At 44.3% G+C, this 16,702-nt stretch overlaps 1 protein-coding gene across 3 annotated transcripts in view; it reads right to left on the reverse strand.

Annotated features, from left to right (window-relative positions):
- Window positions 1-745: 745 nt before the first annotated feature.
- Window positions 746-16,702, reverse strand: part of ubap2a (ubiquitin associated protein 2a) — a 160,885-nt gene continuing 144,928 nt past the window's right edge. For all 3 annotated transcript variants that reach the window (XM_038790694.1, XM_038790693.1, XM_038790692.1), the window contains 5 exons: window positions 14,447-14,543; window positions 11,273-11,380; window positions 10,151-10,212; window positions 7,003-7,191; window positions 746-1,640 (listed from right to left, as the gene is read on the reverse strand). In XM_038790694.1, the coding sequence (XP_038646622.1) occupies window positions 1,545-1,640; window positions 7,003-7,191; window positions 10,151-10,212; window positions 11,273-11,380; window positions 14,447-14,543 (552 nt within the window). In that variant the 3' untranslated portion in view covers window positions 746-1,544. The remainder of the gene's footprint in view (window positions 1,641-7,002; window positions 7,192-10,150; window positions 10,213-11,272; window positions 11,381-14,446; window positions 14,544-16,702) is intronic.

A 16,702-nucleotide genomic window follows, 5' to 3' on the forward strand; every position in this document is an offset into this window, starting at 1 on the left:
TAGGCATTACATAGTTAAACAATGAAACTGCCTCAACCTTCCAGTCAGATCCTGAGACTACAGTGTGCAATATATCAAGTCTACGGCAGTTTTGACTGTCAACAATTCCAGAACCTTTGTTGTGCTTCAAGATTTCATAATTCTTGTAAAATATAGCAAAATGCTAGAGTGGGCACCAGAGTTTTGCACTGGTTGAAATTTTCAAAGGGCTGGCCAACAGATTTGAATAAGCATTCTGGAGGATAAAAAAAAAAGCATTGAGGGCAGCACGGCGCTGAGGTCCCAGGTTCGATCCCGGCTCTGGGTCACTGTCCGTGTGGAGTTTGCACATTCTCCCCGTGTCTGCGTGGGTTTCACCCCCACAACCCAAAGATGTGCAGAGTAGGTGGATTGGCCACACTAAGTTGCCCCTTAATTGGAAAAAATAATTGGGTAATCTAAATTTTTAAAAAAGCATTGATGGTCACATTAGAGGTGGACTTGAGTTTACACAATTCCCTTTCTTTCAATAATTCATTCATGCCTTATAGTATACATGCAGCTTTATTTCCACTACTTGTAAAACAAGGTCTACTATTGTTCGTGATTTTAGAATTTATTAGGCTCCCTACGCTTTCAAGAAAAAAATGAATTTGATGTACTTTTTGCCCCATCTTTTGTGCTGATGTCCCCATAGTAAATGGCAAAAATAAACTACTAGAATCTAAAGTGAAATAAACTGCACCAGCAACAAAAATTCCAAACATGGTTTTATCGCTCAGAGCTTTTATTAGGTTGTGTTGGGGTTAAAAGGAAATTAAACTAAAATATTCACCATATTGGCTCAGGTTATTAAGAATAAAATTGCTGAATGGGATGTTATGTTGGAAGGGAAGATCTACAAAACTACTAGCTCTGGTTACCATAGGCAAGAAGGGAATTATAGCAAATAAATGTATATGGTTCGACATACTGGAGACTGTGCATTTTTAAATATTAAATAAATATCTTCAAAGATAAATACACAGTTTCAGGACAATGATTTTTAGAAAAAAAAACTTTTGCTTATGAACAGTTTTCTTTGAAAATCATCCAAAGAATCAGGTGGAAAACTTAAAAATTAAGACTGTCCAAGTTTGATCAATACAAAATGAATAGGATAGTCATTAAAAAAAAGTTATGCACAGGATCTGTATTTCTACAATGTTTTCCCCCCTCTTCCTGGGGTTCTCCATGAACTAATTAAAAGCAAAATAAGGGAAACCCCATTTTCAATACTGCAAAACACTGTCCATTTATAAAGCCCACAGAGCTCAAACAAATATGCATTGTTACTGAGAGTTTATTAATCTTCCCCTATGAAGAAAGGCTTCAAGTGCAGAAACCACATCTAGGCTCTATTACATATACAAATACATACATAAATATATTACATACAACAGCAAATCAAAGCAGGCAACTGTCACATTTAAGGTACGTTAAGATTTTCTTTTCCCCCCCAACATAGACATTTGGCCAACCAGTTTTCTTCCTCCTTTTACAAAAAGTAGGCAACAGCTTTCAGTTTAATTCCCCCAGTATGGAGAGCTGCCATAGTTGGGTTTGTTAACCTGAGACTTCTGTGGTATGCTGCTCTGCTGATTGCGCTGTCCAGATCCGCCCTGTAAGTAAAAGTGCACCAGTTAGAAAAATTACTCTATTAAAATGTGCAGTCAAAATGTGTTCATTTTCTTCATCCAAGTATAATCTTCATCGTCCATCTCCCTCACCCAAAGGTACTACATTCTGTGGGATGAGCATTTCACAGTCAACCAACTAATAACAATAATAATCTTTGTTATTGTCACAAGTAGGCTTACATTAACACGGCAATGAACTATAGAACATAGAACGATACAGCGCAGTACAGGCCCTTCAGCCCACGATGTTGCACCGACATGGGAAGTCAAAAACTAAAGGCCATCGAACCTACACTATGACATTATCATCCACATGCTTATCCAATAAACTTTTAAATGCCCTCAATGTTGGCGAGTGCACTACTGTTGCAGGTAGGGCATTCCACGGCCTCACCACTCTTTGCGTAAAAAACCTACCTCTGACCTCTGTCCTATATATATTACCCCTCAATTTAAGGCTATGTCCCCTCGTGCTAGCCACCTCCATCTGCGGGAGAAGGCTCTCACTGTCCACCCTATCTAACCCTCTGATCATTTTGTACGCCTCTATTAAGTCACCTCTTAACCTTCTTCTCTCTAACGAAAACAACCTCAAGTCCATCAGCCTTTCCTCATAAGATTTTCCCTCCATACCAGGCAACATCCTGGTAAATCATCTCTGCACCTGTTCCAAAGCTTCCACGTCCTTCCTATAACGAGGCGACCAGAACTGTACGCAATACTCCAAATGCGGCCGTACCAGAGTTTTGTACAGCTGCTACATGACCTCATGGCTCCGGAACTCAATCCCTCTACCAATAAAGGCCAACACACCACAGGCCTTCTTCACAACCCTATCAACCTGGGTGGCAACTTTCAGGGATCTATGTACATGGACACCGAGATCCCTCTGCTCATCCACACTACCAAGAATTTTACCATTAGCCAAATAGTCCGCATTCCTGTTATTCTTTCCAAAGTGAATCACCTCACACTTCTCTACATTAAACTCCATTTGCTACCTCTCAGCCCAGCTCTGCAGCTTATCTATGTCCCTCTGTAACCTGCAACATCCTTCCACACGGTCTACAACTCCACCGACTTTAGTGTCGTCTGCAAATTTACTCACCCAACCTTCTGTGCCCTCCTCTAGGTCATTTATAAAAATGACAAACAGCAACAGCCCCAGAACAGATCCTTGTGGTACGCCACTCATAACTGAACTCCATTCTGAACATTTGCCATCAACCACCACCCTCTGTCTTCTTTCAACTAGCCAATTTCTGATCCACATCTCTAACTCACCCTCAATCCCCAGCCTCCGTATTTTCTGCAATAGCCGACCGTGGGGAACCTTATCAAACGCTTTACTGAAATCCAAATACACCACATCAACTGCTCTACCCTCGTCTACCTGTTCAGTCACCTTCTCAAAGAACTCGATAAGGTTTGTGAGGCATGACCTACCCTTCACAAAACCATGCTGACTATCCCTAATCATATTATTCCTATCTAGATGATTATAAATCGTATCTCTTATAATCCTCTCCAAGACTTTACCCACAACAGACGTGAGGCTCACTGGCCTATAGTTACCGGGGTTATCTCTACTCCCCTTCTTGAACAAAGGGACCACATTTGCTATCCTCCAGTCCTCTGGCACTATTTCTGTAGCCAATGATGACATAAAAATCAAAGCCAAAGGCTCAGCAATCTCTTCCCTGGCTTCCCAGAGAATCCTAGGATAAATCCCATCAGGCCCCGGGGACTTATCTATTTTCACCTTGTCCAGAATTGCCAACACTTCTTCCCTACGCACCTCAATGCCATCTATTCTAATAGCCTGGGTCTCAGCATTCTCCTCCACAACATTATCTTTTTCCTGAGTGAATACTGACGAAAAGTATTCATTTAGTATCTCGCTTATCTCCTCAGCCTCCACACACAACTTCCCACCACTGTCCTTGACTGGCCCTACTCTTACCCTAGTCATTCTTTTATTCCTGACATACCTATAGAAAGCTTTTGGGTTTTCCTTGATCCTACCTGCCAAAGACTTCTCATGTCCCCTCCTTGCTCGTCTTAGCTCTCTCTTTAGATCCTTCCTCGCTTCCTTGTAACTATCAAGCGCCCCAACTGAAACTTCACGCCTCATCTTCACATAGGCCTCCTTCTTCCTCTTAACAAGAGATTCCACTTCTTTGGTAAACCACGGTTCCCTCGCTCTACCCATTCCTCCCTGCCTGATACGTACTTATTAAGAACACGCAATAGCTGTTCCTTGAACAAGCTCCACATATCCAGTGTGCCCAACCCTTGCAGCCTACTTCTCCAACCTACACATCCTAAGTCATGTCTAATGGCATCATAATTGCCCTTCCCCCAGCTATAACTCTTGCCCTGCGGGGTATACTTATCCCTTTCCATCACTAACGTAAAGGTCACCGAATTGTGGTCACTGTCTCCAAAGTGCTCACCTACCTCCAGATCTAACACCTGGCCTGGTTCATTACCCAAAACCAAATCCAATGTGGCCTCGCCTCTTGTTGGCCTGTCAACATATTGTGTCAGGAAACCCTCCTGCACACATTGTACAAAGAACGACCCATCTAATGTATTCGAACTATATCTTTTCCAGTCAATATTTGGAAAGTTAAAGTCTCCCATAACAACTACCCTGTTACTTTCACTCTTTTCCAGAATCATCTTCACCATCCTTTCCTCTACATCCCTAGAACTATTAGGTGGCCTATAGAAAACTCCCAACAGGGTGACCTCTCCTTTCCTGTCTCTAACCTCAGCCCATACTACCTCGGAAGAAGAGTCCCCATCTAGCATCCTTTCCGCCACCGTAATACTGTCCTTGACTAGCAGCGCCACACCTCCCCCTCTTTTGCCCCCTTCTCTGAGCTTACTAAAACACCTAAACCCCGGAACCTGCAACAACTATTCCTGTCCCTGCTCTATCCATGTCTCTGAAATGGCCACAACATCGAAGTCCCAGGTACCAACCCATGCTGCCAGCTCCCCTACCTTATTTCGTATACTCCTGGCATTGAAGTAGACACACTTCAAACCACCTACCTGAACACTGGCACCCTCCTGCGAAGTCAAATCTGTGCTCCTGACCTCTATACTCTCAATCCCCCGTACCCCAAAACTACAATCCAGGTTCCCATGCCCCTGCTGAATTAGTTTAAACCCCCCCAAAGAGCACTAACAAATCTCCCCCCCAGGATATTGGTGCCCCTCAGGTTCAGATGTAGACCATCCTGTCTATAGAGGTCCCACCTTCCCCAGAAAGAGCCCCAGTTATCCAGAAATCTGAATCCCTCCCGCCTGCACCATCCCTGTAGCCACGTGTTTAATTGCTCTCTCTCCCTATTCCTCATCTCACTATCACGTGGCACGGGCAACAACCCAGAGATAACAACTCTGTTCTCGCTCTGAGCTTCCATCCTAGCTCCCTAAAGGCCTGCCTGACATCCTTGTCCCCTTTCCTACCTATGTCGTTAGTGCCAATGTGGACTACGACTTGGGGCTGCTCCCCCTCAAGGACCCGGAAAACACGATCTGAGACATCACGTACCTTGCACCTGGGAGGCAACATACCAAACGTGAGTCTCTCTCGCTCCCACAAAATCTCCTATCTGTGCCCCTGACTATTGAGTCCCCAATTACTAACGTTCTACTCCTTTCCCCCCCTTCCCTTCTGAGCAACAGGGACAGACTCCGTGCCAGAGGCCCGTACCCCATGGCTTACCCCTGGTAAGTCCCCCCGCCCCCCCCAAGTATCCAAAACGGTATACGTGTTACTAAGGGGAACGACCACAGGGGATCCCTGTACTGACTGCTTACCCCCAGCCGTCTCTCACCGTCACCCATCTATCTTTATTCTTTGGCGTAACTACCTCCCTGAAGCTTCTATCTATGACCCCCTCTGCCTCCCGAATGATCCGAAGTTCATCCAGCTCAAGCTCCAGGTCCCTAACACGGTTTTTGAGGAGCTGGAGTTGGGTGCACTTCCCACAGATTAAATCAGCAGGGACACTGACACCGTCCCTCACCTCAAACATTCTGCAGGAGCATTGTACTGCCTTCCCTGACATCACCTCTAGATTTAAAAAAAAAAACAAGAAAAAGAAAAAGAAAGGAAGATTAACTAAAGGGGCATTCTCAGGGCAGTACGGTGGTGCAGTGGATAGCACTGCTGCCTCACGGCACCGAGGTCCCAGGTTCGATCCTGGCTCTGGATCACAGTCCGTGTGGAGTTTGCACATTCTCCGCGTGTTTGCGTGGGTTTCATCCCCACAACTCAAAGATATGCAGGTGGATTGGCCACGCTAAATTGCCCTTTAATTCAAAAAAATTAATTGGGTACTCTAAATTTATTAAAAAAAACTAAAGGGGCATTCTCAAGGCTAGGCAAGTCCAGGAAGCAGGTTTCAGCAATCCACTTAAATAAAGAAAACACAGCTATATCCAAACCTATTCTCTCTTGGCATCCATAATTTACAGATCTAAGTCATTTGAATGCACCAAAGAATTCCCGCTATGTTTCACACTCCCAGCTCAGACAAACTTCAGAGCTCCCAATGCTGCTCCACCTGTCGTAAAGCCAATGCAACAGAAACAAGGAATCATTGGTTAGATTCTCCATTCCTGAGAATGAATGCTGATGCCAAAGGAGGATCCGTGGAGTTCCACATCAGAAGAATCGGCGCCACACCCACACCAATTCTGCGACTGGTAAGGGGCTAGCACTGGCACAGGGTGGAACACCCGCAGAATACACAAACAATTGTGCAGGAATCGCCGGGCCCATGATTAACATACGTAGGACTAACAAGCTGCAGCTGCGCGTACACTATACACCCCCACACCAATCGTGGCCAATAAGATGGCACCGGTTGTGCTGGACCGTGTCCCCGTCCACTCCGATCCCACCTCCTGGCAACCCCCCACTACAGGGGGTTGAAAATGGTTGCAAATACTTCAGCCTTATCATTTGCGTGTCATTGCCCATCATTCAAAACTGCATATAACAGGACTGCAGAGCTTTGATCTAAACCGTTGGTTGTGGGATCACTTTGCTGTCTACTGCATGTTGCTTCTGCTGTTTGACATGCAATAGTCTTGGGTTGTAGTTTCACCAGGTAGCCACCAAACTTCTAGGATTGCCTGCTGTTGCTCCTGGCATGGTCTCCTGCAGTCTTCCTTGAACCAGGGTTGATCCCGTAGCTTGATGGTAATGGTAGTGAGGGTTATGCCAGGCCACAAAGTTGTAAATTATGATTGTGGACTTTTTGCATTTAGAGACACCATTATTTTTATCACTTATTTTCTACATCTTCTTTGTGTTTACCTGATTATCCTGTTGCAGGTGATGATGCAGCATTTGGGAGTGAGGCTGCTGGTGAGTTGACACAATGTGTAAAAAAGGTGGAGCATACCCTGCAGCTGCACCAGGGTTTAGGGTACCTGTTCCTCCAAGTGCTGATGGCAAATTGAATGGAGGTGGTGTACCAGCATGAAATCCCTGCTTGTCAAAAGACTACAGAAAACGAGAGGGGAAATCATAATTATAACAGAAGGCTTTGGGCAGTTCAGAGCATCAGTAACATGAAATGTTAATTTGAATATTGTAAACTTTCACCTCGCAAAAAGAAATAAATGTGCACAAAGGGTCTTGCACAGTTTCGATTAAGATTCAAATGAGTCATGGCAATGGTTGAACAATTATTTCTACACTGCTTAAGGTGCTCCTACAGCGGGCTGCTTTTCCCTTCCCATCTCCTTTCAAGCAGAATACAAAATTCAATAAATAAATTCAATTATTAAACAGTCAAGAGTCAACTCCACAGCATGCAAAGAATACATGCGAAAAGATGCAGAGCAAAATATAATTTCATTTCTCTCAGCATACGCCTTATTGCAAATGCTTGGGGCAGGATTGAAATCTAAGTAACAGATTACTGCCTCTCAATCCAAACTGCTGGCACAACTGAGACTTGATTACAGAATTTCACAAGATGAACGTCAGAATTTCACACGATAAACGCCTCAATTGTGTAATTTCATTTTATGAAAACGAGGTCTGGTCCCACCAAAATGAGATGACATCCTATGTCCCCCTCCTCACATTTCTTGACCTATCTGTAGCCTTTGAAACTGTTCGCAATACAATCTTCGAACATCGCTCCACCCTCGCCGGCTGGTTCAGAATGCACTTGTTTGTGCCATTTTTATCCATGCTGTTATAGTCACGAATCACTTACAATGGCTTCTCCTCCCACTCCCTCATGATTACCTCTGGTTGCCCCCATGAAGCTATCCTTGGTCTCCTCCTATTGCTCATCTACATACTGCCATTAGCAACAGCACTCAAAAAACAATTCCCACAAATGCGCTAATGATATCAGATCTACGGTGGGAGGTCGGCCGCATCGAGCGGAGCTCCCGCCAGTGGCCGCTGTTTACGGCGCTTTCAGGAGTTTCCCCGTCATTTCACTCTCCCCCCCCGCCCCCCATCCCCCTGATTTTTGTCGACCTTTGGGGCCGTCCCGGGCGCCAAGCCGAGCCGGTTTGGGAACTGACCAGGAACCCCGTGCGAGTGTCGGGCGGTCAGAGCTGAAGTATCAAGCCTGGGGCGCTCGCAGCATTTGGAGCTGCGGGGGCGGAGCCAAACTGAAGACGAGGCTGTAGAGGCAGCAGGCCCGAAGCCAGGGTGCAACGCAGTGGGGATGTTGCACATCGGGTGGCTCCCATTTAAAATGTGCTTTTAAGAAATCTGAAGTCCGGTCCGGGGGAAGTTTAAAAAAAAAAAAATGTCTTTTTGAAAAAAAAAGTAGCTTTTAAAAAAAATTTGTTTTTAAATGACTGAAGAAAAAGAAAAACAAAGTTGTTAAAGGACGCGAGAAGCAGCTGTGAAGAAGGGAGGAAACGCGGGTTCGCCGACGGAGAGGACCAGCAAAAGCTCTGACAAGATGGCGGATGCCAGACCGCGTGGTGGAGCCGCGCTGCTTATGGTGGAAAAGATGACCGAGGTGATGGTTGTGGAGCTGGAAAAGCAGTTTGCGAGGCACATGGAGGCGTTCTGGAAGGAGATGGCGGTCGCAATGGTGGAGGAGGCAATCGACCCGCTGAGGGTAACTGTGGCAAAGACATCGGCCGAGGTGAGAGAGCAGGGCGAGAAGATGAAGGAAGTGGAGGAGGCCGTGTCGCAGCACAGCGACCAGCTCACCTTGATGGGGGACTGCGGAGGGTGGTGGAGGTCAACAGAGGACTCTGAGCAAAGCTCGAGGACTTAGAGAACTGCTTGAGCCAGGACAATCCGAGAATTGTGGGCTTGCACAAAGAAGCAGAGGGTCCGAGGCCAACAAAGTACTTCGCCAATATGCTGACGGGGGTGAAAGCCCCTCCTAGTATGAGCTGGACCGAGCGTATCGGCCGTCAAGGCCGAAGCCCAAAGTAAATGAACTGCGAAAAGCAGTAATTATCTGCTTTCATAAATACCATATGAAGGAGGTGGTGTTAAGCTGGGCGAAGCAGAAGCGCGAGGTGCAGTGGGATGGTGCCAGAGTTCAGATTTACCAGAACATGACGGTGGAGTTGACAAAGAGACGAGCAGTGTTCGGCCGAGTTAAGGCGGCACTGTACAAGGGGGTGAAATTTTGTATGGTATACCCGGCGAAGTGGAGGGTGACGTATAACACCAAAGATTTTTATTTCGAAACAGTAGAGGTGGCTGAGGCATTCGTGAAGGCAGAAGGCTTGGGACAGATGTGAGGAGCGGAGCTGGAAGAGACTGGACTGTGATTCGGGAGCTGGAAAATGTATAAACGCTATATGGGAGGAGAAGGGGATTAAGACTCTAAAAGATCTGCTTCTTGGGGGTCGGTTTGCAGAATTGAAGGAGCTGGGAGCAAAGTATAGGCTGGAGCAGGGGGAAATGTTTAGATACATGCAGGTTTAAGATTTTGCCAGGAAGGAGGTACAGAGCTACCCGGTGAAGCCGGCTTCCACATTGCTGGAGGAAGTGCTGACGACAGGGGCACTGGAGACGGGGGTAGCGTCGGTGGTTTACGGGGCTATTTTGGAAGAGGAGAAGGCACCGCTGGAAGGGATCAAAGCAAAGTGAGAGGAAGAGTTGGGAGAGGGTATGGAGGAGGTTCTGGTGTGAGGTGCTCCGGAGAGTGAACGCCTCAACCTCTTGCGTGAGGTTGGGGCTGATACAGCTGAAGGTGGTATATAGAGCACACCTCACAAGGGCAAGGATGAGCCATCTCTTTGAGGGGGTAGAAGATGTGTGTGAACGTTGCGGGGGGGCGCAAATCATGCTCATATGTTCTGGTCCTGTCCAATGCTGGAGGAGTACTGAAAGGAGGTGTTTAAGGTAATCTCTAAAGTGGTGCACGTGAAACTTGGGGGGGGGGGGGGGGGAAATAGAGAGAGAGAGAGAATGTTGGAGAACCTTGACATCACTACCTTAAACTAAACTACAAGCCATTTACCTGAGTCTTGTACACTGAGCCAGCCATATCAGGAACGATGTTAGTGGAGTTCACCGAAATACCTGCAACATAAAATAGTTGTCACTGCGATAACTGAAGGGTGCACTATTAACAGCAATCCTGAAAATAAGAAAATATAGCAAAGCTGATGCAAATTAATGGAGTACAGTTTATCCTCCTATAGTTATCAAGTCAATTGCTGATAAAATATTGCTGCTTCAGTAAGTTCTCCTCTCCCTAGACTGTAGATAAACCATTGGATCACAAGGCAATCTGCAAGTTTTAATTTTACCCCTACATTACATAGGAACAAGTTCATAGGTACAGGTAAAATGACACTTGAGATAATGTGGACATAGAATAAAAGAGTCTAATTTCAGTTAAGCATGTCTAAATTAATGCTACTTGATACACCACTTTTCCCAAATCGGTCAATCCCTTGGGAGAAGTCAAATAGAATCTCATTTCAGTTGAGACATTAATCAATCATCTGCCCTTATGTCTCTACTGAAGGAATCAGCTCCAACAACCATGATTTACAGTCACTGTAGGAGACTATCCTGACACACCCGACAAACCATCTATGCTGTATAAAAATCTGAAGTTCCACAATGTTCATGTGGACTTCAATTCTTTGTCCAAACAACTTTGTCATCTCCAGTCCAGCAACGTCACCTGCATACCTTCAGGAGCCTTGGTTAATTCTCTCTTTCCTTCCTTGGTCAATAGGTGCAGAAGCCAGCTAAATACCTTCTCCTTCCTGCCACTCCCAACTGAGTTTGGCTAACAGCACAACAACGAGACAATCTGTGCTATTCCTGGTCTATGTGGCCCAGTGCCACAAAACGCATTGGGATACAAAAATCTACTTCAATAGTAAGCTTTCCATTTTTTTTTTTTTTTTTACTCACATGGTGGAGTAAGCTTTCCAACAAACTATCACAAAATAGCCAATCAGGTGCTGTACATTACTTCTGGCTAGGAGTGCAATACACAATCTGATGCACAATTGGTCTAATTAGCAATACTATAACTATCCCCATTGATGTAGAGCACACCAAATAATATGGCATGCAGTTAGAAGACTCACTATACTAAATAGCACTGATGCACAAGCCTTACCTTTCCCTGGTCCAGCTGCAGCTGATTTGGTTTGTGCTTGAGTAGACCCACTATAGGCACCTTTGCTGTAATCTCCAGCTCCACCCCCTTGGTTTAAATCCTCATAACCTGTCAATCAAGAACAAAGTTAGACTATAGAATCTCTTCCTTTCACTGTGCCCGTCTACAATTTTCTATCCTCCACTCCTGAAGGTGGTGCTGCAGGTACAAATCCATGGGAACCATCTATCCTCTTAAGTACCACATGAGCATCTTTCATGTCAGCCTGCTGAGGCTTCCTATGTAGGCCATTTAAACACCTATGGCCAAGAAATCAATTAAATCTGCTTCAATGTGTATGCATGTTTAGTACCACAAAACATCCAACAGAAATAGCCTTTTTACAATTACACCTTCAAGATTTTTGAGACTTGCTTAAAAAAAACTATTTTAAAGCATTTTGAAAATGGAAAGTTTTTAAATTGAAAACTTTAGCAAAACTAAAAACTTGCATTCCTGAAACTAAGTTATACTTCTAATTCCAGCTTGCATATCAGGGAAGTGTAGAATATCTACATTTTGCCAGTCATCAACGAACAGAAACTAGGAGGACAAACTTCCTTTTGCTCAAAGTTTCAACTTTTAAATTTCAAAAAACGACCTATCCATAGCGAGAGGTTTAAACACTATTCAGAGTCTAACCTCATAACCAGGAAATCAATTAGGCTTATCTATTATTCAATCAAGTTCCAATTAACTAACTATATTTCAGTGACTTATAAACTATCAGGTTAAATAAGCAATGTTGTCAGAGAATTAAGTCAAATCAAAATTACAGCACAGATGTTAACCATTTCGCTCATCATTTCTATGCTGATCGCTCTTAATAGGCCCATCTACTGCAATTCCAATTCCCTATAATTCTTGTATGAATTTTCAATGGCAAATCCCTTTTAAATGGCATTATTATTCATTCTCATTATGTCATGGTCATAACCACTCTAGTCGGGAATTTAAGTTCATTACATTTCAGCAGGAAGTAGTGAAGCAGAAATACTATGCAGTTTATGAGGCAGGTACCAAAAACCAAAGACCCGGGTTCGATCCTGTATCTATAATACTAATCTATTCAGTTCTTCCTTAAATATTTTCTCCTGTTCACTCCAGTGTATGCAACAGTTAAAGCTAAACATTCAGGGTTCAACTTATTGATCCCCATTTGTGTTCTGAAAAAACTGATGTACGAACCCTCAATGTTGATCCAATAGAAAATTGCAGTAAGTTATTACAATAATCAAATTAAATGAAAACCTCTACCTCCTATCTGATGTCATACTATACATACACTATTCTTCACAGGCAGCAGCGGCACAGTGGGTAGCACTGCTACCCCATGGTGCCAAGGACCCACTTGGCCCTGGATCACTGTCCATGTGGAGTTTGCACATTCTCCCAGTGTCTGCATGGGTCTCATGCCCACAAACCAAAGATGTGCAGGGTAGGTGGATTGACCATGCTAAATTGCCCCTTAATTAGAAAAGAATTGGGTACTTTAAATTTTTAAAAATCTTCAGAATTCTTGCTCTTTGACCTAAGAATATTTTCTGCACTCATCTAATTCTGGCCTCTTAAACATCCTCTATGTTATTTGTTCCACCATTGGTGGCCAATGCCTTCATCTGCTTATGATGTGGAGATACCAGGGTTGGACTGGGGTGGGCACAGTAAGAAGTCTTACAACACCAGGACTGTTCTCCGAAAGCTAGTGATTCCAAATAAACCTGTTGGACTTTAACATTGTGCTGCAAGGCTTCTTACTATGGTCATCTACTTAGGCCCCAGGTTCTGCATTTATTCCCTAAACCTCGGATATGTTAAATTGCTATACATAGCAAATTATTCGTCCATTTTTCCTCTTCTTGTAGACATTGGTCCTCGTCACGATATGTTCATCCAGGCACCAGTGGCCATTTTTCATTAGTTAGCGGACACAGTGAAAGGATATCAGTGCAAAACCAGAGTATATTCTCACAGATGTCCACACCTTTAGAACTAAAAGGTCAAAAATTTGAATCTCATACAGGCCTTTAACACAATCTAGATGGACACTGCAGTACTGCAGTACAGGAAAAAATAAGAGTTGGCGGCATTCTCTATTTGACAAACATTAAGCCAAAACATCTGCCTGTCCTCAGATAGATGAAAAATACATCCGGGCCAGTTTAGCTCAGTTGGCTAGACAGCTGGTTCGTGATGCAGAGCGAAGTCAGCAGCGCAGGTTCATTTCCCACACCGGCTGTTATTTATGAACGCTCTGCTTTCTCAACCGTGTCCCTGGCCGTGGTGTGGTGACCTTCAGGTTGAATCACCACCAATGAGCTCTCCTCCTCAAAAGGGGAAAGCAGCCTATCAGGGACTATGGCGGCTTTACACATTACACAATGTAAAATAACATGGAACTTTTGGAGCAGTGTTTCTCCTGATGTACTGTTCAACATTTAACCTACAACCATCACAGAGCTTGTTTTTACAGTTTACACTTTCGAAAGACATCTTTTGTTTCTTTACTTGTACCTCTTGGTCTTGCATCATCGTTCTTTTGTCATTTAGTCTCACCTGCCTTCCATCTCTTCACAGATCTTCCTTTTGTTCTCCCCACCACTTCCTCCACCCCCAAACGCTTTACCTGCCTCTGTACTTGCTTGCATGTCTTTAATTTTTTTCAGTTATGATGAAAAATCATTAACCCGAAACATAACTTGAGATTTGCTGAGTATTTATATTTCCCCAATCAAGGGGCAATTTAGCGTGGCCAATCCACTTACCCTCCTCACTTTGAGTTGTGAGGATGAGACCCACGCAGACATGGGGAGAATATGCAAACTCCACAAAGACAGTGACCCAGTGCCAGGATCACACCTGGGTCTTCGGTGCCATGAGACAGCAGTGCTAACCACTGCGCTACCCTGCTGAGTATTTTTTGTCTTTAATAGAGATTATCCGGTCATTTATCCCATTGCCATTGGTGGGATCAGATAGTAACTAGGAGTAGGAACACTGGTCTCAGCGCACCTGGTCTAGAAAAGTGGGGAGAGGCAGAGGAGTGAGGAAACATTAGCTGCAGTGCTCTCCAAGCAAGACAAAATTAACAAATTCACACTTTTTACACCAACATGTTACATATTAAATACATACCTGTTCCATATCCATGTTGTCCATAGCCACCTGCCTGTTGAAAAGCTGCTGAAGCAGTGTTCATATTCACTCCATGTTTAGCAGATGCTGGAGGTAACTGCAAGAAGTATTTAAAATGTTTAGCAACTAGTTTAAAAAAATGAACAGTTTGCCGGCAATAATATATAATAACAGAAAATGCTGGAAAAACTCAGCAAAACTGGCAGCGTCTGAGGAGAGAAACGGTGAACAAATAGGTAACCCTGTTTTTTGCTACAGATGCTAGCTGACAGGAATTTTCCCAGCTTTGTCTTTACAGAGTATCTGTAGTATTTTGCTTTTATGATACCGTGTCAACAATACTGAAAAGTGTGAATGAATTTGGGACACTCTTAGCATTGGATGTTGAATACTTCTTGCGAAGTAAAATATCTCAAGGCCAAAATATCTTGAAAGGCCCAATGAGTTTATCTTTAGGGAGCATCCCCCCAAATAAACATCCATCACCATATTTCTTAATCCTGAAACATTTATATTATTCATGTTAACTATATAACTTCACAACTGTTTTACCCTTTAAAAATCAAGTTTCGAGTACTATAATATGCTATCTGAACAGCAGAAGGAATGATTTGCCTGGATCAATTCTGTCAACACCCTCAGTTAAGGGCGGCATGTGGCACAGTGGTTAGCACTGGGACTACGGCACTGAGGACCCGGGTTCGAATCCCGGCCCTGGGTCACTGTCTGTGGTGTTTGCACATTCTCTCTTTCACCCCCCCCCCCCCCCTCCCGTGTCTGTGTGGGTTTCACCCCCACAACCCAAAGATATGTAGGTGAGGTGGATTGGCCATGCTAAATTGTCCCTTAATTGGAAAAAAATCGGGTACTCTAATTTCTAAAAGAAAATACCCTCAGTTATGCCACCACAAAGTTTCCACTGTTCGAAAGAAACCAAGCTCTACTTAATTAATTTTTCTGAATAACAATCTACCAGTCTCTCTGTACCTGACCAAACACAACATATTTCCTGCTAGGAAACGTGCACCGCCGCAAGATGGTCATGGACAACAAAGGTGAAAGATTGACAATTCTCCAAGGCCTAATTTTCAACCCAAGGTAGCAGAAGGAGGTGGTGAGGAAACAAAAGATGCTTTAGTAATTATCTTCCAGAACTTTGGATTCAGAAACTACCTGCATTGATTAGAAAATTGCCAATATAGCTTCATTAGCCATGAAAGAAATTTGGAGAGAGTAAAACTTGCCAATCATAAATTTTAGTCTCATGGCTTTTGGGAATTTACTACAATCCTTTATTGGGGACAATGCAAATTAATACTTGATAAACATGAATTCAGAGTAGCTGGTATTTGTTTCAGCTTTATTGAATAGAGTTGAAGGGCTTCAATCCTAGTTGACTTGTGGCATCTGGAAGGGGTTAGGATGGGGCCCCGTCTTTGGTGGCGCAGCTACTTTTGGGAGCAGTCCCACCACAACAGTAGTGTTCACCAGTGGATGATCACTACGAGCGATGAAGTTAATCTGTCTGAATGGCTTGAATCTGCGATGTCAGACATCAAACCCTGGTTCAGGAATTGGGAGTTTTTATGTAGCAGTGACGGCACGCGAGGTGGTTCTTGCGACCGAAAGCACTGTTATTGGTTGAAGCCCACCTCCACATGGTTGAGATCCTGTTGCATGGCTTGTTGTCCATCGGGAGGAGTGCAGATGAGGGGGATCTGGTGAGGAGCCCTACTGAGTCTGGCGTCTCCGGTAAGATGGTGGCGAGGTTCGGAGCCGTGTTTTGGGAACTAGCTGCCATGTTTCAGAATTCTCTATCTGAAGGGCAGGCAGCTTAATTCTGCTGGAGCACATCTAATCCAGTCTCTGAAGCTTTGGCTCGGTGTGGTCCTGTTCCTGCTGTCAGCCGAGGGTGTGGGGGACTGCCTGAGGCAGCCGGGTTGTTCGTCCCTACCTACTGTGGGAGGCCAGGTTATTGACCAGCTCAGCCCAGTTAAGTCAGCAGCCTGGAAATAATAACGTTCATGTTCTGATCATTGAAATCCTTAAATGATCCTGAGAAATGCTCTCCATTACAGATCCTGCTTTATCCCCGATGTCTACTTTCTTTGTGCGTCAATGGAGTGATCTTTTATCCAGATGACCATCTTGCTCCTCGGTTGTGATCCTGGATGTTATTCCCTGATAATCAGTGTTGTTGGTTCATGTTATTTTATTTGCTTGCAGGGAAATGAATTTCTTGTGGGTGATGCATTG

Source organism: Scyliorhinus canicula, chromosome 3 (genome assembly GCF_902713615.1).
Source record: "Scyliorhinus canicula chromosome 3, sScyCan1.1, whole genome shotgun sequence".
In the NCBI taxonomy this organism is placed as follows: domain Eukaryota; kingdom Metazoa; phylum Chordata; class Chondrichthyes; order Carcharhiniformes; family Scyliorhinidae; genus Scyliorhinus; species Scyliorhinus canicula.